At 42.8% G+C, this 23,123-nt stretch overlaps 1 protein-coding gene across 50 annotated transcripts in view; it reads left to right on the forward strand.

Annotated features, from left to right (window-relative positions):
• The window catches only part of Plekha5 (pleckstrin homology domain containing A5), a 184,107-nt gene that overhangs the window by 122,715 nt on the left and 38,269 nt on the right, over window positions 1-23,123 (forward strand). For 29 of the 50 annotated variants that reach the window (XR_013050216.1, XM_076568177.1, XM_076568153.1 and 26 more), the window contains 3 exons: window positions 5,555-6,022; window positions 13,384-13,846; window positions 16,053-16,136. Coding sequence is in view for 49 of the 50 variants with exons in the window: in XM_076568177.1 (XP_076424292.1) it covers window positions 5,555-6,022; window positions 13,384-13,846; window positions 16,053-16,136 (1,015 nt within the window). In the remaining variant the exon portion in view is untranslated. Of the gene's footprint in view, window positions 1-5,554; window positions 6,023-13,383; window positions 13,847-16,052; window positions 16,137-19,273; window positions 19,394-20,114; window positions 20,169-23,123 lie in introns of all 50 variants that reach the window. The other 21 variants (XM_076568142.1, XM_076568139.1, XM_076568140.1 and 18 more) reach the window with 2 other exon arrangements.

The raw sequence follows: 23,123 nt of genomic DNA on the forward strand, positions 1-23,123 counted from the left end.
CTTGAAAAAAAAATAATAATTATAATTATAATAATAATAATGATAAACAGAGTGAGAAGTCACCCATGCCCACGTATATCACACACACCCACATACCATACTAAATTGAGAGAGGAGAGAGAGGGAGAGAAAGAGAATGAGAATGGATTTTTTTGTCTGGTTTCTCTTTCACCTTGTACTTAAAAAAAAAGAATTGTAAATCTATGCAAATTTCTCTAAGTAAAGCTCTAGAAATTTTTTTTAATATAGAAATAAATATAGAAATTAGAGTATTTTATTTTCAAGTAGCTTCTCTTCTATATGTTATACTTTTTGCAATTTCAACTTACTTCCATTTTCTTTTGCTGAATTTACAATTCAAACAGCTGGGGCCAAGTGTGGTGATGCACCCCTGTACTTCCAGCACCTGGGAGGGAGCCAAGCGGGTGATGCACCCCTGTAATCCCAGCACGGAGGAGGTAGAAGCAGGAAAATCATGAGTTGCAGGCCAGCCCTAGGCTATGCAATGAGATCTTTTTACCAAAAAAGTAGTAAATTAATTTAAACCACATATAAAAATAGCATGTAAGGCATGAGAGATGGCTCATTGACTAAGAGCACTAGCTACTGTTCCAGAGAACTCAGGCTTCACTCCCAGTAGCCACATGGAGGCTCACACTCATCTGTGACTCCAGTTTCAGGGGATCTGGTGCCCTCTCCTGGCTTCCAAAGGCAGTGCATACAGGCAAGCAAAGACACCCATATACATTTTTTAAAAAGCAACATGTACTCATGAGGTGATGAGTTGTTTATGTCCGGCAGCTGTGTTGCTGTAGTTTGTCCCTTACCCAGCAGTTATGAACACCTCCTCTGAGCCCAGCCTGGAGGCAGTGGTTCCTATCACACTAAGAGTTGGCTTGCTTTCTTCTACACTGAGCTGTTAGCATTTTTTAATCCTACCCCATTATGTTCAGAACTGAATATTGAAAGTATCATTTTAATTTCATAAATCCAGTGAGATGTTTTGTTTGTTTGAAGTAAAAGCAATGGGGTTCCTTTGCTTTGTGGCCCAAATACTTAAAACAGTTACCAGGGCATATCACCTAAGAGATAAAATAACCAGGTTTGGGGAAGGGGGATTTTTTTTTTGGTGCTTGATACCAAACCTAAGTCCTTATATGTTAGGTAAGTACTCAACTACTAAGCTACATCCCCAGCCCAAACCATGCGCGGCCAAGTCCTGCAAGGGTTGGGTCTAGAAATCTGACAGTGATGGCTAGGAAAGGAAGAAAAGACAGACACATATGTAAAAGATGGTTCCAGTGGGCCGTGTGCACTCATGGCACCAGCTTCCTAAGTAACCTAGACTGGAGCATGCTCATTGTGTACAGAGCGCTGGGGAGGAGTCATTCTCAGGAAGAGGTCTCAGGCAGCAACTGTCTGCAAGCCGGAAGTTGACTTGCTAGTTTTTTTGCACATACTGGTCAGTCATTTATAAACACTCCTCCTTGCACACACTATCAACATTCACACTTGACCAGAAGGCAGCTTTGCAAGTCCACACCTGATTCATATGGGGAAGGCAAGCCTTTGTGATTGGCATGGCCAGCTCATGGCAGACAGTACACATTCACCCACTCCCTACAGTCCAGTGTTTAAAGCTTGTTTCTGCTAAATCCTTAAAGGATTTCCTCCAGAAACTACAATGTGTGTAGATAGCTGATGACATTTTTAAAAATGTAAGTCTAATATGCTTTCTCTGAATAATTTTTGTCTCTTGGCATATTATTTTCATTTTGTGTAGCCTAACTGTGTTTCTTTTGACTTTTTGAAAAAATTATGGGTGTTTTGCCTGCATGTACGTCTGTGTACTGCAAATGTGCCTGATGCTCACAGAGGCCAAAAGAGGGCATCGGATCCCCTAGAACTAGAATTACACAGATAGTTGTGAGCTTCCAGTGGGTGCTGGGAATTGAACCCAGGTCCTTTGCAAGAACCACAAGTGCTCTTAACCACTGAACCATCTCTCTCCAGCCCTCCTCGGTGTTTTTACATTGTGTGTGCGCGTGCGTGCGCGTGTGCTAGGCATCTAGCCCATGGTCTCTCTCATGCTAGGCAAGCAGCCCATCTCAGTCAGTAAACTATACCTCCAACCCTATATTTTTACTGTCAGTTGACATACAGTAATTACACATATTACTAGAGTATAGTAATTATGCATGGGACATTTCACATGTATTCACTGTGCAGTGATCAGATTGGGTAATTAGCATAGATGTCATCTCAGACTTTGATCGCTTCTTTTTGCTGGGGCCTTAAAAATCTATACTGGTTATTTTGAAAAATCGTTATCAACCATAGTTGCCTTACAATGCTGTTAAGATATAGAAATGTCCTCTCCTTTTGAGCTGTACCAATTATCTGTCCTCTCTCTGCCCACTCCTCCCCTATCCCTCCCTGGCTCTAGTAACTACTTTTCTGTCCTGTGTTTTGGAGGTCAATATTTCTAGGTTCTACGTGTAAATGAGAGGTTATGATATTTATCTTTCTGGATCCAGCATATTTCACTAACACAATGATCTCTAGAATAGTCATATGACTCCATTTTGTGTGTGTGTGTGTGTGTGTGTGTGTGTGTGTGTGCGCGCGCCCACTATAAATTCATCATCTGTCCATTGATATATATACATTATGTATCTTGCCTTTTGTGAAGATTATTGTGCCACAATAAGCATATAAGTGCAGGAATCTCCTCAACATGCTGACTGATGGATTCCCAGTAGAGGATTGCTGGATCATAATACATTTCTTTCTCCCTTCCTTCCTTCCTTCCTTCCTTCCTTCCTTCCTTCCTTCCTTCCTTCCTTCCTTCCTTCCTTCCTTTCTTTTTTTCTGTTTTGTTTTGTTTTGTTTTCTTGTATGTGTGTGTAAGAATCTCATGTAACCCGGGCTGGCCTCAAACTCAGTGTAGAGAAGGATGACCTTGAACTCCTGATCCCCCTGACTGCACTGGGGTTGAGGTGTGTATTCCCACACCTGTCTTCAGGTAGCAACTCTGTTTCTTGGTTTAGAAGAGCTGTAGGTTGAAGTCTGGTTATCCTTTGCTTTATATCTAGTATCCACTTATGACTATACCATGTTTGTCCTTCCAAATCTTGGTTACCTCACTCAGGATGATATTTTCTAGTTCCATCCATTTGCCTGCAAACCTCATGATGTCATTGTTTTTCTCTGCTGAGTAGTATTCCATTGTGTATATGTACCACATTTTCTTTACCCATTCTTAAGTTGAGGGGCATCTTGGTTGTTTCCAGGTTCTGGCTATTACAAATAATGCTGCTATGAACATAGTTGAGCATGTGTCCTTATGGTATGATTGAGCATTCCTTGGGTATATGCCCAAGAGTGGTATAGCTGGATCTTGAGGAAGATTGATTCCCAGTTTTCTGAGAAACCACCGTACTGATTTCCATAGTGTCTATGTAAGTTTGCACTCCCTCCAACAGTGGAGGAGTGTTCCCCTTGCTCCACATCCTCTCCAACATAAGCTGTCTTGAGTGTTTTTGATCTTAGCCATTCTGACAGGTGTAAGATGGAATCTCAGAGTCGTTTTGATTTGCATTTCCCTGGTGACTAAGGATATCAACCCCTCCCATTTGTCTTAGTGGCCAGAGTAGTGTCTAGTGTTTTGTGTTTATTTGTTTGTTTGTTTCCTGTTATAGCTTAAGTATTACTTTCTTAAGTCAGGTACAATTCTCCTCGTTTATGTTCTCATAGTTTTCTGAGTCATTTTTATTCTATTTAAAGAAGAGTCATTGCATGCTTATGTTTCTTCAGTGATAAATCTCTGGGGAAAAAAAAACATTACAATTCTAGTCTAAAACAGTAGCTGGAGTCGACTGGACTTGGTTTTACAGTTTTTAAGATACTCAGCATTCAGTATTAAACAACTCTCCCTGCAGACGTCAGTGAACACTCGCTGTCATTTTAGTGGTCTCCCCTGGGACGGGAAGAAGCCCCAAAGCCTGTCTTTGTTTACTGCCCCGTGTCTGCTGTGATGTCTCATGTATGACTTGAGTCTGTGCAGTATGTGATTTCACCCTTGCTAGAGCACCATGCCAGAGTGTCTATAGAATCTACATTCCAACACTCAAAGTTGAAATTAGGTACATACGTGTGAATATGTATGTTTTCCACACATCATGGAACTTAGCAATAGTACCACCCTTGGGATCTCACAGTAGCACCACAGTATGCTGAAATGCAGGAGGCAGGCCAGTTCTGTGAGTTCCTGATGAATGAGGTAGTCTTGGGTTCCAGATGCTTAGCTTGGTTTTATCAAAGCCTGGATAGGATTGGCTCAGGAAAACCACTTCCTATTGGAAAGACCTGTTAGCAGCTGGGCAGTGGTGGAACACTCTAATCCCAGCACTCTCAAGGCAGAAGCAGGTGGATCTTTGTGAGTTCGAGGCCAGCCTGGTCTGCAAAGCAAGTTCCAGGACAGGCTCCAAAGCTACACAGAGAAACTCTGTCTCAAAAAAAAAAAAAAAAAAAAAAAAAAAAAAAAAAAAAAAAGGAAGAAGAAAGAAAGACAGAAAGAAAAAAGACCTGTAGCAACTGGGTGGTAACTCAGGTGGCCCAGAAACACAGCTGACAAATATTTTCTTCTCTTGGGCACATGGATTCCACAGAGCTGCTTGATGAACTAAAAAAAGTAAAGACAGAGACATGCTAGCTATTGTTGGTTCTCATAACAGTCCTCTGGCATTGCTGAAATTCTCTATTTACCAAAGAGGAAATTGAGGCAGTGTAAGCTTCTGTACCTTGCCAAAGCAGCAGCTATTAAGAAGTAAACAAACCCACTGAAGCTGGGTGTGCTGGTGCACACCTTTAATCTCAGGTAGAAGCAGACATCTCTGTGAGTTCTAGCCAGCCTGGCCTATATAGTGAGACCCTGCCTTTAAAGGGAAAAAATGAAATAAAGATGTTCACTAAGCATAAGCAACTTGGCTCTGATAGCGCCTAAGCCTTGTTGTCTGGGTATGGTGTTTCACATCTGTAATTTCAGCACCCATGGCACTTGAGATGATCACTTTAAGTTTGAGGCTAACCTGGGCTACCCAGTGACTTCTCTCCAGAAAATAAAGCCATACACAGGTCCTCTTGTACAAGCAAGAGTTAGTCATACAGTTGAGCTGTTTGGTGGCATCAGGCTGTACTTTCCTGTTGCAACAGCTTCCATAGCCAAACTCATGATTGTCTCATGATGAGCTGACCTTCGTGACTGATTTGTTATTTCAGTTGACTGATTGCTTTAAATAATTGTGGTTTGACCATTAATGGTGAGAAATAGCATTTGCTGTGTTTCCAGATTTTGGCAGGCAGAGGCACATGGCACTTGTCTCAGTAGCTTTTGCCTGACGGTGTTTTCTTGCGTTTTAGAATTATACCTGCATGATAATGCCACAGTTCTGAGGTTCTGTGTCAGCTTATACTCTGCCTCTGTTAGTTGGTTTGCTTGTTCTCATGGGTTGAGTCTCCATCTGTTTACTCTGCTCATCTCCTCTACTTTCAGAGTGGACAAGATTGCAACTGAAGGTGCATCAACTAAAGAAACCAATAACATTCCCAACCACAGAGTCCTCATTAAGCCAGAGGTCCAGAACAATCAGAAAAATAAGGAAATAAGTAAAATGGAGGAAAAAAGGGCCTTAGAAGCTGAAAAATACGGATTTCAGAAGGATGGCCAAGAGAGACCTCTAACAAAGATTAACAGTGTAAAGTTGAACTCTCTGCCATCGGAATATGAAACTGGGCTAGCCTGCCCACCTCAGAATGTGCACTACAGACCCATCAATGTGAATAGTTCAGATGGCAGAACAGTGAATGTCAGCTTGGCAGATGTCCAGGGTGGGAGTCACCCAAATGCAGGGACCCTGGCCACAGAGGCTGATCGAGTCATTCAGAGAACGAATTCAATGCAGCAGCTGGAACAGTGGATTAAAATCCAGAAAGGACGGGGTCTTGAAGAAGAGCCCAGAGGGTAAGTACCTTATCATGACAGCCTGGTTTCTTTGATGCTGTGGTGGAGCAGGTAGGCTTCAGTTACAGTACTGGTTTGAAGTATGTTTTCGATTTTCCACTTCCATTACTGTGTCTTGCTCACGGTGATCAGATGTATTTTCTGTCTCATGTTTCTATGGATAGCCTTGCTTTGGGGAAGAGCCCATCCTTCCTAGCCTCTGACAAAGGATGGGGTGAAGTTGAGGGTAGAGATAAGTTTTAGGGAGGTGAAGAGGGGCTCTTTCTACCTTCACCCCTATTTCTCCTCTCATATAATTCTGAACTGTGATGAACCAGTGGGAATTTGTCTCAAGCCCTAATCTGCCTTCCATTAGCAGCTACTACAACCTCGTAGACTGAAAGATCTTCTTAGACAAGAAATTTAGGACCCAGGTGTGGTAGCACACACCTGTAATCCCAGTATTTAGGAATTGAGGCAGGGGATCAGGAGTTCAAGGCCAGCCAGAACTACACAGCTGAAACCTTGTTTCAAAACAAAACCAAGGTTATCGACCAGTGTGCCTCACATGCCTTAGGTTCAATTCCCGGCACAACAAAAATGGAAGGGAAGAAATACCTATAATCGTTCAATTGCAGCCTAGTGGTTTGGAGACAGTTGACATGTGAAGTGAGAGGAGAGATCTGGCCCCGTGCCTGTGAGCCTGCATCTCCAGAGAGCAATCTGAACTTGAGCATGGTTCAGGTGTCACCGGTGTATCTCATGTGGCTAAAGGTGTGAAAGTGGAGAAAAGGGAGTTTCCAAGGCACTCTGCAAGTGCCAGGTGTGGTGGTCTGTGCCTCTAATCCTAGCACTCAGGTGGCAGAGTCTGAAGACTAAGAGTTCAAGGCCAGCTACATAGTAAGACCCTGTCTTAGTTCTAATAAAAGGAGAGAGGACCTAAGAGAATAAACATGTAAGAAATAAGAAATGGCAGGGATTGCAAAGATTATCAGGAATATATGCTGAGAAGTAGGTACATTTCAAAAAAAAACTTTTTTTTTTTTTTTTTTTTGAGACAGAGTCTCACTAATAATCCAGGCTGGCAGGCCTGAAACATGGTGTGTAGATGCAAATCTGTCTCTGCCTCACAGGTGCTGGAATTAAAGTTGTACCACCACATCTAGCAAACATAAAATATATTATGTGTATGAATGTTTTGCTTGCATGTATGTATGTACATTGTGTACATGCCTGATGCCTGCAGAGACCAGAAGAGGATCTCTGTGATCCCCTATAAGGGGTCATTTAGGTGCTAGGAACTGAAGTCCGGTCCTCTGCAAGAGCATCCAATGCTCTTAAGCACTGAGCTGACTCCTCAGCCCTCAAAACACCAAATTTAAGCCAAGTGTGGTGCTGTACCTTGTAATCTCAGCACTCTGAAGCCGAAATGGCTACGAGTGCAAGGCCAATCTAGATTATATATAACCAGAAGTAAGTCAGCCAGAGCTACATAGTGAGACCCATCTGAAAACACTCAAACAACAAGGAAGATTTTGAAGTACATTTTAGGGCTACGAACATCGTCCAGTGGTAGAGCACTTGCTGGTATTCACAAGGCACGGGCTTGATTTCTAACCCTGAAAAGTCAGAAAATTTTACATTTCTGAAAGGATTTTGTATTCATGTTCATAAAAATCATTGTTTTTTTTTTTTTCTTTTTCTTTTTTGTTTTTTTGAGACAGGGTCTCTCTGTGTAGCTTTCTTTGGCTGGCCTCGAACTCACCCTGTTGATCAGGCTGGCCTCATACTCATAGAGATCTGCCTGCCTCTGCATCCGGAGTGCTGGGATTAAAGGCGTGTGCCACCACTGTTTGGCTGTAACTTTTTTCTTAAAACAGAAGTTCTTAGAGAAAGTATGTTAAGTAGATTTTCCATGTTACCTAATGCTTTATATTGATAATATAGTCTATACTGTAAGTGTATAGTGATTTACATGTAGTTCTCTATGTAATGTAATTGTTACTGTAGCTTCTGAGTAATAGGAAATAGAAAGCATGACTTGAATGTTATAGGAATAGAAAGCATGACTTATGTTTTGGTTCACTGCTGAAACTTGTGAGGTGTGAGAATACTTTCTAGTTCTGCTCAGTTAGTAGCTGGACTACACTATCAGAAGCTGTCTTCAAAAGTGTGGCTCTAAAGCCTGGGTAGACTGGGCTTGTTAGCTCCCAAGGGTGCAAACACACACATACACACACACACACACACACACACACACACACACACACACACACACACTGAGGTGTTGCTCACCCATCTTCTTCCCCATCCTCAGCGCTCATTTTTATGATTTTCACAAGAGAGAGTAGTGATTAATACTTCAAATCTATAAGTTGTAGAGTCTACTGTACAACATAGTGACTGAGTTGTAACGATGAATTTTATACTTGAAAACTGGATCAGATTTGTTTGCTCATTTCTGAAACAGGCTGTTACTATGTACCTCTGGCTGGCCTGGCCAGGACCTTATAGATACATACCACTGCTTCTGCCTATCCATTGCTGAGATTGAAGGTTGCACCTCTGCACCTGCCCTCCAAGACATGTCAGAATTTCAAGTTAACCGCAGTAATGCACACACTCGGTTTGATTTAGCATTTCCACAGTGTATGTTCATTTTATGTATGTTTGTACACTGTTACCAACTTTTTTCAGAAAAGCATGACTAAATGTTCAAATTTACCAGTTATCAGGGAATTACACATTAAAGAAACAATGAGATAATACTTTTCACTTCCATATTGGACACAGTCATATGTGAGCAAATTACTTAATGCATGGATGAGAAAATAGAATTTAACTATTTGTATGAAATTACAAAGACAAATCAAGTCATACATTGTCGGTAGGAAAACAAATAAGTAAAATTTAATTAGACAGAAAAACAGGAAGTAGTTCTGAGGGTGAAAGTATTGCAGGCACTACAGATCACATTCAGGAAATAATTTAGACTGGAAGTCTGCCAAGTCGCTTTCTCTCAACTTAAATCTCACTTCAAAGAAAAAATATTTCCCTCAAATAAAAGAGTTGTTCCTTGAGTTAAAAGTGTAGAGAGGATAGCGGGTACCTGGAATTTATGTTTTCATCTGTGAAGTGTCAGTGAGTGTTAGCGGGCCCTGGGAGGGTTTCTAGCCTTTTCTTCTGAGTGCGGCCCCTCTGAGGGCTGACGGCCTTTCTTTGCATCCTTCTTCTTTGGGTTCCCTGAGTGCTTGGAGTATCACAGTCTTTTCAAATGGCTCAAGGCTACTTTGAATCTCTGAGTTCATGTATCATCCATGTTCCTAAATAAACCTCCTCCCAGAAAACATTTGCAACTTGCACACTTACTGGTGAAAGGAAACATCGTGATGAAAACACTGATATTTTTCTTTATGAAAGACTTTCTTAATGACTAAGACTCTGATAGGAAGCAGGGGAGGTTGAATGTTTAGTCGGCTGGTAGGTCCCCGTCTCTGTGTTGTGCCCCCCTCCCACCCACTCCCCCGAACTGCCTCTGAACAGAGCTGCAAAGTGTCTTTGTGAGTAGGAGCTGGTCATTGTCCCCCAGGGCAGATCACAGGCAGCTGCTGCTGAATGGACTCACAGTGCTTTCTTCTTAATCTTTTACTTCAGAGTAAATCGCACTTTGCTTAATTTGAATTTCTTTGGAACAAAATCACTCAAGTAAATTGTACTTCTGAAAATCAGGTCTCCTAATGCTAGAAGGTGTATAAGACAAAAATGAATTTACTTGTTAATAACTTGTGTCTCTATTAAGTTTCAAAGATGGCAGAAGACCATTTTAAACTCTGTGGCCAGTAGCCAAGGTGATGGGAAACACTGCTGTCAGTAACACATGAGTAAATACAGCCGCTCACATGATAGTGACGGCTTCAGAGCACTGACAGTGGTGGTCCCCAGAGTTGTAGCCTGTACTGTTGGTGATAGGTCCATTTGGTGTGTTTCAAACCGTCAGTGCCTGTCATTCTTAAAGATACACGTCCATGTTGGCATTCTGTGCTTAAGCTGCAGTTAATGCTTCTGTAGTGTTTCTTACATTTATTATTTAGCTTTCTTAAATTTCTGAAGCAAGGTGTGGTGGGTAAGTTGCTTTAGAGTTAGTCTCTCAGCTGGAACTGACCTGAGGTAGATGGCTAGAGGGGAGTCTTGGGTGGAAGCAGCTTCCTCTGGCTGCAGTACTTCCTGAATACATGGCCATGGGGCTTCCGACTTTCTTCCCCCCTAATTTCTGCCTTTTGTGTTAGCAGAGAAGTTGGGAGGGAGATGGAGTTGTGGGGGGAAAGGGCCAGGTACACCACAGGGGGAAGCCACAGATAACGGAACTCTGTTCTGCTCATGTAGACTGTTGGCTCTCTCTCTGCTCCCAAAGCTGCGTGGTGACTGGGGCTGGGGGACATTTTCTTCAATTTTGCAGCTTTTGAGAAGAGATATTGAAAATATGGAAGAGGAACCAAAATGAAGAAGGAAATATTATTCAGGAGAAATGACTGAAGGGATCAGCATTGTTTTGAATATTAATGAGGAATGTGACCTTAAAGCTCTAGACAGTTTCCTGATCACATCCCTTGTAGGCGAGAGAGCACAGTCACTAAAGGATCCGTGTGGCTACTGGGTATGGGAACACACGAAGGGCCCCAGCCTTCGGTGGTGGTGTGCGTCCTAAGCTTTCTGTCTTGTTATTTTGAGTTTTGTTTTGAACTTTCATTTGTGTGTGTGAGGATCATGGTTGTGAGTGTAGAGGGGGGTTGCCCAAGAGGCCAGAAGATCAGGCAGTTGTTAGTCAGCTAATGTGGATGCCATCTCTTCAGCTCCTGATGTCTTTAGTTTCATTTAATTCATTATGATAGATGAATAGTTTGAATACTTTTCATGCATAACATACATCTACTTTAGCAGATTTTTTAAAAGAAGGGATAATTTTTCCATTTAAATATAAATGTCTGGAAATTGCTGCTATAGTGAGTGCTAGAAGAAGTTAGGATGCCTGCATTTCCATTCAGAAACTCTTTCTATAATGCCAGACGTTAAAAGAATATGGATATGCTAACCTGGCTGGCCTGCAACTTCCTATGCGGACCACACTGGCCCTGAGCTCACAGAGATCCAACTTCCTCAGTCCCCCAAGCACTGGGATCAGGGTGTGCGCCTTCTCTCCCCGCTGTTCCTGTTCTGCCTTTCCCTCTACACTGCAGTATTTCTCACAGCCCCACAGAGAAGGTACATTCTAATCACTGAGAATTTCTCATTGAATTACAATAATATAATTTTACAGACCAATAGGAACTAACTATGTAGTGCGCCTCACAGCCCAGTATGCACCCAGTCCGTTACACTAGGTCACAGTAAAATCTGTTCAGGGACTATGTTTTGTTTTTCATGTTGAGACAAGATCTCATTGCAACCCAAATGCAACCCAAGCTGCCTCAGACCTGTCGCATTCCTCCAGAGCCCAGAGATGTGCCGTCACACATGCTAAGTAGTATTTATGCATTGCTGCCGCTAGCAAATCTGTGTCAGAGATCTCTGGGAGAGCCAGTGAGATGGCTCAGCAGTTACAAGTACTTGCTGCTTTTCCAGTCCCCAGCACCCATGTTGGGGTGGACCACAGCTGCCTGTAACTCCAGGGGGTCTGACATTCTTCTGACTTCCATGTGCTCAGCACACACGTGGCATTCGCGCGCACGCACACATACACACACACACACACACACACACACACACACACACACACATGCACTAAAAATAAATTTTTAAGATAAATCTTTGGCTTCCAGTTTATCAGCCAAGGATTCAGATTATTAAGAGTAAAGTGGGGCTGGAGAGATGGCTCAGCAATTAAGCGCACTGGCTGCTCTTCCAGGGGACCTAGTTCTGTTCCCAGACCCACTTGGCTCACAGCCACCTATAACTGCAGTTCTAGGGGATCCGATACCCTTGTCTGTCCTTCACCTTCACCATGCACAAAAATAGTGCATATATACGTGCAGGCAAGCACACTCATACGTATAAGAGAAAACCAGTAAACACACAAATATTTTGAAGAGTAAAGTAGCTTGCACCTCAGTTTTCACCCCCGTTATGTAGTCACCAGCGTCTCCAGACGTTGAACACGCAGGAGAAGGCAGTGAAAGTAGGTGCAGTTGTGCTCTGGGAAGTACAGCATCGGAAGGTGGGCGGGAACCCTCTCTCGGAACCCTCCTTTCCCATCCATATCCTCTGTCATTGAATCACAGTAACTTCATCTTAGGATATAAATTTATGCACCACAGAATGGTAGTATAAGATGAATACTTGAAATTTAGTCATACTGGTTTTTGTTTGGTTGTTTGGGGTGTGGGAGTTTTTTTAGAGGGTCTTGGAGGGTTTTGTTACGTTTTGGTTTGTTTTAAAACAGGGCCTTGCTGTCTAACTAGTTGCACAGACAAAGGGGAAGACTTGAGGGTAATTCTTGAATATTCCCTTTTTTTTAATTCATTTATATCTTGGGAGTTGAGTTTTGTTTTGTTTTGGGGGTGGTTTCAGCGAACAGGGAGTTTTTTGTTTGTTTGTGTATATGTTTTTTTAAAGATTTTATTTATTATGTATACAGTGTTCTACCTGCATGCCAGAAGAGGGCACCAGATCTCATTACAGATGGTTGTGAGCCACCATGTGGGTGCTGGGAATTGAACTCAGGACCTCTGGAAGAACAGCCAATGCTCTTAATCACTGAGCCATCTCTCCAGCCCTTGTGTATGTGTTTTAAGACAGGGTCTCACTATGTAGACTAGAACTTCAGAGATCCACCTATCTCTACCCATCAAACTGGGATTAAAGCTGAATATTCTTATTATCAACTGAAGTGGAGTAAATTCTTCTTCTTCATCAAATCAAACACATTTTGTGGAACTAATCGTCACACATGATTGACGTAGACTCTGTTTGTGTGCTATGTTACCAGCTGGGATTTGGTTCAAAAGCTCCACACCTCACATGACCATGGGGCCAACCGGCCTCCCTCCTGTCCTTTTCTGCTTTCTCTTTGTCATGTACTGAGGGCCAAGCCAGTGCTCTGCTACATCCTTTTAAACAGTCAGGTCTGGGCTTGGGGATTTAGCTCAGTGGTAGAGCACTTGCCTAGCAAGCACAAGGTCCTGGGTTCTGTCCTCAGCTCCGGTTAAAAAAAAAAAAGAAAAGAAAACACAAAAAAAAAAAAAAAAACAAACAAGCAAACAATAAAGTCTGGTACGTATTTACTTGCCAGGGCAGCCAGAAATACAGTGTTGCTTAAAATTGCAAAAACAGTTCTTTCTTCGTTTTATGACATCTTTTTCATTTTTACAACTTCTTTTTAATTTTAGAGTAATTTCTTACCAAACATTGCCAAGAAATATGCCAAGCCACCGAGCCCAGATTGTGGCCCGATACCCTGAAGGTTACCGAACACTCCCAAGAAACAGCAAGACCAGACCTGAGAGTATCTGCAGTGTGACCCCTTCTGGCCATGAGAAGTCTGGGCCTGGAACAGAAGAGAAGCGGCGCTCCATGAGGGACGACACCATGTGGCAGCTGTATGAGTGGCAGCAGCGTCAGTTTTACCACAAGCAGAGCACCCTTCCTCGGCACAGCTGCCTGGGCAGCCCGAAGGCCATGGTCAAGGTTTCTGACCAGACAATGCACTCCATCCCCACGTCACCTTCCCATGGGTCTGTAGCTGCGTACCCGGGATTCTCCCCACAACGAACATACAGGTCAGAAGTGTCCTCGCCCATCCAGAGAGGAGATGTCACGGTAGACCGCAGGCACCGGGCTCATCACCCAAAGGTAAAACATTAATTTTGTGTTAGCTCATTGCTTAACGATGTCGTATTTTCTTTCTAATACACTGTTTTAAATTAAGTTAGAGGACAGAGAATGGGAAGTTAATAAGGATGTTTTTGTCTTAAAAATTAAAACTCTGTCCAAATCCCATGTATAGAACCTAAACTTTAATTCTTAACCCCAGGATCACAAGAGTGATTCTTTTATTTGTTGTCAAGCCTCATGTGTTTACATTTGTCTCTACTGCTTTTATTTTGAGAGAGGATCTCTGTGAACTAGTTGCCCAGGCTGGCTTCAGACTCCAGATGCTCCTGCCTCAGCTTTTTTAATAACTTGGATTATGGGTTTGGGCCATATTTTAGCTATTCTTTTATTGCTATGATAAAACACAACAATGAAGGCAGCTTACTTGAAGGAAGGGTTCAGACTTACAGTTAATAAGAGTCGATCACCGTCATGGGGGAAATGGCAGCAGAAACAGCAGAGAACTCACCGGAAGCTACAGGAAGGGGAGGAAGCAGAGTGGGAATGGCTGGTAGCTTTTGAAACCTCAGAGCCCATCCCCAGGGACATACTTCCTCCAGCAAGACCAGACCTCCTTGCTAGGTCCAAGCATTCAAATGCCCGAGACTATGGGGGACATTTCATTCAAACCACCACAGGACACCACACCCAGCAAAAGTTTTTTGCTTTTGTTTTTTGTTTATTTTATTTTGTTTGACAAAAATATTATTCATTCTTCTTCATCTGAGGACATGCCTTGTTCTTATTATATTTTTCCCCCATGCTAAGAATCAAACCCACCTTGTGCATGTTAGGCAAGTGTTCTGCCATCAGACTACATCCCAGCTCACATCGGGTTGGGGGAAGAATATGTGGGTGTTCATAGGCATGTGTGGAAGCCAGAGTTCAATGTTGAGCATCTGCCTCTATCACTCTCCACTTTATTTTTTGAGACAGGGTCTCTCACTGAACCTGCATTGGCTAGCTGGCTGGGCAGCCACTGCCTCCCAGCACTGAGATAATAGGTATCTGCTACCACACCTAGTTACTGTGATGTGGGTGGTAGGCATCAGCTCTTGCTCATGCAGCCAGCACTTCACCCACTAAGCCTCTCCCCAGACCACTGTGGCTCATTTTTATTGACTTTGTATTCTTGCCAACGATACCTTCTCCCTGGTATACCTGCAAGCTCAATCTGTTCTTCATTAGGGCAAAAATGTTGACTTCATCTTCTAACCAAGTGGGCTGTCTGGCATTGAGATCTCTTACATGCTAAAATTCAGTATTACTATCTAGCAGTATTTAATAATGAAACGTGTCAGTAAGGAGAACATTGCATGACGGGCTGAACCAGTTCTTTGCAGATAAACTCTTTCATTACCACATCATGCACAGCCAAGAGGGACATTAGTGGTACGCATGTGTCAGGGGATCACTGATTCGCATTTGGACACCAGTTTGCTAGTAAGCTTTAAGAAAATGCCATAAGAGCTGTCAGTGTATCTACACTCACCAACTACAGATGCCACAGGTGGATTTGGTAACATACTTCCACCAAAAGACTTGTCGTAACAGAGTGATATAAAAGCAGGTATGCAAAACCAGCAAACAGTCAAATCTTTAAGGCTGTCAAACTGGGCCAGTGAGGTGGTTCAGTATGTAAAGATGCTTTCTTTCTGTGTAAGCCTAGTGACCCTATTCAGTCTCCAGAGCCAACATAAAGGTAGAAGGAGAGGGCCAGTACCACAGAGTTGTCCTCTGACCTCCACGTATGCACCACCCCACACATCATACACATACACAATAATAATAACAATAATAAATATAAAACATGTATATATAGGCTCAGGCATAGTGGTTCATGCCCACTAGTAGATTAGGAGATCAAGTGTGAGGCCAGCCTGAGCTACACAAGGTCCTGTCTCAGAAAAAACAACAGCAACCATGCATGTGTGCACGCGCGAGCACACATGCACGCACACGCACTCGCGCGGGTCCTGAGAACAAGGAGTTTGAGTGCTGCAGAGTCGGGCTCCATAGAATTACTCTTTTCATTCACATCCGTATTTAGTCAAGGAATTTTGGTATGTCTTTCATAAACGCTAATGACAATTTTAATTGGTATTTTATAATGTAAACTTAAGATTATTCATCAATAACATTAAAAACGTTCCCCGCTGAATTATATTTTGTCCTTGTTTTCTAGCATGCCTATGTACCTGACAGAAGGTCAATGCCAGCTGGCTTAGCTTTACCAGCTGTGAGTCCTCAGAGCCTCCAAGGCAGAACGGTGAGTGTGATAAGCTTACTTATCATATGCCTACTTTATTTGCTGCCCAGAAAGGCATGAAGCTGACATGGCTTTAAAGTGTGAATTTTCAGACATCGCCTACAGAAGAAAACAGCACTACTCTTGTGACAAAGACCCAGCAGAAGAATGTAGACTCAGATAGCCACGTCAGTGTCTTTTTGGCTTCCTTTCCCTAAATGCCCGAATAAAGGAGAAAGTTTACAGTTTACTATTTAATTCTGGGTTTTTGATTTATTATCCCCTTTATCTTTAAAATAAAAACCAGGCATGGTAGTACACAGAAGGATGGCTGTGAGTTAAGGCCAGCCATGACTACCTAGCATACAAGACTACATAATTTTGTTTTTGTTTTTGTTTCGTTTTGTTTTGTTTCTTAAAAACCAAATAGCTCAGTGGTGAATGATTGCATAAGATATGCAAGACCTGGATTCGAGCCCAGCCAACCCTACACCAGTGGTTCCCAACCTTGGGTGAGACCCCTTTGGGGTCCCATATCAGATACCCTGCATATCAGATATTTACATCATGATTCACAACAGTAGCAAAATTGTAGTTATGAAGGAGCAGTAAAAATAATTTTATGGTTGGTGGTCACCACAGCATGAGGAACTGTATTAAAGGGTCGCAGCGTTAGGAAGGTTGAGGACCACACCCTCCACATACTCACCACAGACTTTGGAGTGATAATCAGTAGGACAAGTCTATTGAGTATCTGTCTGGCCACATGACAGACCTTCTGAAACCTTTTCCCTGTGGCTTTTGTTTTATTCTGAGACCAAGTCTTGAGATAGAGTGCGAGCCAGCCTGGGACGCTTTCTTCTTGCTCAGCCTCCTTGGTGTTGGGATTATGTGAACATATTGCCATACTTGGCTTTTCTATGAAATTTAATATAAATTAGCTACTGTAGAGCCGAAAATACATTGATTTATGTATTTACCCAAAGAAAGACTATACAATAGTCAGAATTGCCCATGGTGGCTCATGCCTTTAATCCCAGCAGTCCAGAGACTGAGACAGATTGGGAGTTGGAGGCTAGCCTGGGGTACAGGAGGGAAAAATCAAACAAACCAAAAACCACAGCAAGTATATTTACTACTATTTAAATTTAGGATTTTTCATATCCGTTCCTCAAATCAAAGAAAGTAGGTGACTTTTCCCCTCCTTTGGCTTGGTTTTTGTTGTTTGTTTTTAGACAAAGTCTTCATCTAACAATCCCTTGCCCCAGCCTCTAGAGTACTGAGGGTACAGGTCACCAGCATTGCTGGAATGCTTTTCTCTGGGGTGACTCTGTTGTCAGTAGATAGTCCTTCCTTTTCACATGAGGATGTGATTTTAATACCTGTAGGATTGTTTGTTACTATTTAAAATTCTCTTCCTACAGTCATCAAGACAAACTCATCTCTTTTTTATAATGTCTTACTTCATCTTACACCTTTAGATATAAGGAAATAGTTGCTGGATTTAAAGTGATTGCAGTGTGTTTACTAAAGATTGTGGATGTATGTTATTAAAAACCAAGGACTGGGTTCTGGTGGTGGTGGTGGAGCACACGTTTAAGCCCAGCACTCAGGAGGCAGAGGCAGGTGGATCTCTGCGTTCCAGGACATCCAGGGCTACACAGAGAAACCCTATCTCAAACCCCACCCCCCAGAACTATTAAACACTAGGTTGTGGATGTGAGGGAAGCAGGCGGCAGTGGCAGAGTAACTGCTAGCTGTCTGGTATTTTCTCTTCCACCTTGCTCCCTCTAGTGGATGTCCAGGGTCAGATTTATGTACCGTCACCCCTACCTTTTTCTAGCCCATAATACATCTTTATTTGGCCTCAAAATGGGAATAGACAGCTAACTTACCATCTCTGTCTTTTGAAAATGCTATCATTTAGTCCATACACAAACTAGTTAATTTTCTGTCAGAAATCAACCTGAAGTTTAGAATATTCCATTCTACCAAAAAGAAAGAAGAGAGCATAGCAGTCCCTTCCTTGACCCACTTCTCCTTGGCAAGACCTCAGAGCTGGACACGATGACCAAGAGACAAAGCCTGTCCCAGAGTCGTGTAGTGACAAGGTGCCTTTTTGGCTTCAGAGCAAAAACAGCTGGGTTTGTTTTTTCCCCACCTAATGTAGTTTGAAGTCACATGCATTGAACACTGTCGACTGCTAGGTGTAAAAGCCAGTTGACTTCTTTTGTATGTGCCCCCCTCACCTGAGGAGCCAATGGGAAGGGGTAGTTGACTCCTGTGACGCCGTGTCTGTCTGAAGGCAATACTGAAATGCTGGTGTAAAGCTGGGCATGCGCAACATGAGCTCAGCAGCACCCCTGCCTGGAACTTTAGGGGAAGAGCCCCTTCCCACCCTTACAGTGTTAAACAAGCTCAGAGAAACGGCTGTCCGACTGCTGCTGAGACACCTCTGCTCTGCAGATTCTGAGGGGTTCACCCCGTTTGTGGGAAGTTTTCCTCCTCAGGATTCATAGTAACCACTGGGGTACCAGAGTCTCCTGTTTGCAGAGTGTGTGGAGGGACAGGAGCTGGGGGTGCACTCATGGCAATATTTTTTTGTCCCCATTTTTCCCTAAAAAAAGAGAATTGACATTTTAATCATACAAAAGGCTGTGGAAGCTCTATTGTGGCATCACAAAATGTGACCGACCTCACACACCGACTCTTAGAATTCGGAAATAACACCCGCCCAAGTTTGACATTTCTGAAGTGTAACTCTTTGAAATGGTGGTGGAGAGGTGAGCATTGCTCTGTTGCTGGGAGAGTCTTAGGTGTAATTTTAACATCCTGATGATGTCTTTAATGAGCAACTTAACAGTTCTCTGTGCAAAGCTTTATGGTGGGTTTGTGCATTTTATGCTTGACATTGACATACTCTTATGAGTTCTGAGAAAATGCCTAAATACCCTGTTGTTTTGCTGTAAAGTAACACTATTCCTTCTGTCTCTCTAGATGTCTATGCATTTATGTAGGACCTATCATCATAGTGCCTAGGCACTATGATGCCAACCATAAGAGGAAACTTGCCAAGAAATCTTGGTTTAATATCTGTCACTTAAGACAACAATTAATCTGTTTTCCACTGTTTGGATTCTTAAATTGTACTCCTTCAGCCAGAGGAGCTTACGCTGCTGCTCATAAAGCTGAGACGGCAGCAAGCTGAACTGAGTAGTATCCGGGAGCATACCTTAGCACAGCTCATGCAACTCAAACTTGAGGCCCACAGCCCAAAGGTCAGCTATGGAGACGTGTGTCTGGCATCATCACTCATCAGTGCGTTCTGTGTCCTTGGTGTCAAGCATGAGCCTGTACCATCATCGCAGGGACATTACAGTCTCCTATTGACCCTTTGAGAATTCAGTTTATGTGAGAAAATACAGTGAAGATGCGTTGCTTCTTGGCCTTTGATTCTTTGGCTGGTTGGGAGGAGGGCGGAGGGAGCTGCACTGGGGTCTCGGGATAGCGCTGCTGCTCAGTAAATACTTTGACTTCCACATCTGCTAAAACAGGTACTGAAAGCTTGTGTTTTCAAATGAAGCAGTGAGTTGAAAATTCATTATAAGCCTTTTGTTCTTACGGGGGAAAAATGAAGACATACTGTTTCTCAGCTCACACATGTGATCCCAGCACTCCAGATGTGGTACAGGAGAATCAGGAAGTTGGAGGCTGGTCTGAAATCTCTCAAAGGGTTAATAGCCTCTGTTTATATGAGAAGGGAGGGCTGTAGCAGCGAAAAGGATGGGCATGTGAAGCTTCTGTCTGCTAAAGCCATTGCAAGCGTTTTCCTACGTGATAACTTAGTGTCTACAATTTTATACACTTGAATATGTCATCTGTACACTGACAGCATGTTTGTGAAAGTTTGTGCTGTGATACTACACTGTTTTTCTTATTACCGATTGACCTTTTGATGATTTGCTCTCTGTCCCTCTTTCCTTGGTTGATGGCTACTAGAATGAAATTCTTTCACATCATCTTCAAAGGAACACCATATATTTGGATCATCAGGTGGGGTTTGTAGAATTTTCTTACTATGACACCAATTAGAATTTACCAATTATACTGCAATTTTAATGGCTGCTTAAGTATTTCAACCACTTTAATTAATAACATGACTTCAACAAGTGACAGTAAAGAGCCCTGACCAAAAGGCAAAAGGCGTTTGTGGCCGGGTGGTGGTGGCGCACACCTTTAATCCCAGCACTGCACTCGGGAGGCAGAGGCAGGCGGATTTCTGTGAGTTCAAGGCCAGCCTGGTCTACAGAGTGAGTTCCAGGACAGGTTCCAAAGCTACACAGAGAAACCCTGTCTCGACAAAAAAAAATAAAAGGGCATTTGTGAGAGTCAATGGAGGATATAAACAGAGTCACCTAAGCTTGAGAGCTTTATCCTCTGTGTTTCCTTATAGCTCATGAAAATTCTTCCATACTGAGGTGCAGCCGAGCTGGGGGGTAACCAGTGAAGGAATGAACACTGTGGATGTCCTGTTGGCAGTTGGGGAGGACAGCAGTGGTGTTCTGGATTCCCTAAGGACAGCTTCAGGCTGCATGGGATCTGCTGGAGGCCGCCTTCAGCTGCCTGAGTGCTGTCTCCGCCCACACTGTGGTCTTTGCCCAGTGTGCAGATCCTGTTTAACAGTGGCCTGGGGTTCTCCCCGTTGCTTGAGTGGTGGGTGGCCAAGGGCAGTCATCACACGTGAAGCGACAGGCATGGCGGCTGCAGACTGAGACCCTGTCTCCAAAAGGCAAACATCAAGTGGAAAGTATCAGAAAAGCAGGGTTGTCTCAGGTTTTAGTGTCTTAGACACTGTTGTCTAGTTAGTTAGTGGGCCTTGGTATCTGATCAGACTTAATTTGTGCTAACGAATGAATTCTTTAATACAGATCAAGCTAAACCTCACTTTGATTTGTCTTAAACTTTAGATTTGAATGTTCTATCAAATAAAGTTCCTGTGGGAAATGTTATAAGACAGATGCTTACATCTTTGAAAGAAAGTGATAAATGCAGCTTTATAAGTTTTATTTTAAAAAAAGATTTCATGCCAGCTTAACCCTTTCCAGACATGTTCAGTCATTTTAATTTTTAAAAAGCATACTTTCTTAGTATATAATTTACATGCTTCCCATTAACTTTTGTCATGGTTTTACCTATTGGAATGCTTCAGAAAGCAGCATTTTGTTACCCAATTTCAGATCTCCACTGCAGAGCCTTGGCTGGTGAAACTCAGTCATGGCACTGAAATGTACTTTGACAGCAGTATAATGAAGATACCCACTGCACACTCTAGAAAGCTTCTGGGGTCTGTGGGAAATCAACTGTCTTTACAGTTCCTTTGCACTGTAAACCAGAGCACTATCAAAGTAGCCCACATCCATGGTGCAGCAGGGCAGAGACAGGAAAATCAAAACTACAAGACTGACCTGTCTCAAAAAAACGTAACCTGACTAACAAATAAGCAAACAAACCATGAATCATTCTGAAAACCTGTGGGATGTTGTAAAAATTAGCCTTAAAAAAATAGTGTAAACATGAATCCGGTTACCAAGAACCTTTGAAAATAAGCCTAATGGGGGTTGGGGATTTAGCTCAGTGGTAGAGTGCTTGCCTAGCAAGCACAAGGCCCTGGGTTCGGTCCTCAGCTCCAGTTAAAATAAAAAATATGGAAAGAAAAGAAGCCTAGTGGTTTCTGTGATTTGTTGTCGTTCCTCTCAGTGAAGTAGGAGGTGCAGTTACAGGGATAGAACTTTGGGGATGGCCGGACAGATGAGTGTGCTGCACCCACCACTGTTCTGGGGTGCTTCTCAGTCCTTTATCCGTTTCCCAGAATGGCGCAGATCCCGTCTTGGGCTTGCAGTTATGCCATACTAGTGTTCACCGGTGAAATATGGTGAAATGCTGGTGATTTGTACTCCCTGTCAGAAGAGTTTTCAAGTAATTTGCCTTTTTCTCAGGTCTGAAATAGTTACATTATTTCCATTTTTAAATTTTATAACAGGACTAATTAAAGAAATGGATGTTTTGAGTCATACTTTGCACCTCAATATAACTACTTCTGATAGTGAGCATTTGACTATTTCTAGATAACATTTAGAATGTAAAACTTTCATGAACAGAAACTCATCTATATCTAAATGCATATGACCTTCTGGTTACCTTGGGGGTAAAGTGCTTGTCGTCCACCCCCAGAGCCCCGAGAGTGGGACACACTTGTAGTCCCGTCTCTATTGTGGCAGAGACAGGTGATCCCTGGAGCAGCCATCACAGCCCAACCAGCAAGCCTCAGGTCCCAGGAGGGTCTCAAAAAAGACAAGATGGATGCTCCTGAGAAACAAGCAGGTTGACCCCTAGCTTAGACACGTACACACTCACAAAAGGTTACCTACAGATAATCTCTCCTTCAATACATTTAAAAATTGTTTCTAGCAATACACTGAAATGACAGTTTTTGAGCTGCGCTATGCATTGTATCTAACTGTAGCTCTATATATGTAGAGTGATGATAATTTTTTTTGAGTGGAGTTTCTCATTCAGCTCAAACCTTTCTCACTGTCTTGTTCCTGCCGTAACGTGTTTGAGCTGACCGGCTCTGTTGTTTTTGCAGGCATTTTTGGGTGTCCGGGATTTATAGATTGACTCATCAGTTTTATAGAACCACAAATTAGACAGCAGATCAGAGAAGAGGCCCCAGGCAAATTGTAAAGTACACACCTCAGAGGAACGGGTTCTGGCTGACTCTCCTCTCAACTCCTGCTGTTTGCAATCAGTGCAGCCTTCCTGCAGCCTTCTATAGGTACCAAGCCACCCTAAGGAACGCTTGAGTTCATTTAAATTCCATTCATTTCTAAGGGTACTTGTGAAAAGTAGAGCCGGAAGATGTCCTCTGAGCTATTTCAGAGATGAATGCCTGTCTCCTGCCGCTGGCAGGCTCCTGTAAATGAAGAAGGGCCTGGCCGCCTGCCAGAA

This window comes from Peromyscus maniculatus, chromosome 3 (genome assembly GCF_049852395.1).
Source record: "Peromyscus maniculatus bairdii isolate BWxNUB_F1_BW_parent chromosome 3, HU_Pman_BW_mat_3.1, whole genome shotgun sequence".
Lineage (NCBI taxonomy): Eukaryota > Metazoa > Chordata > Mammalia > Rodentia > Cricetidae > Peromyscus > Peromyscus maniculatus.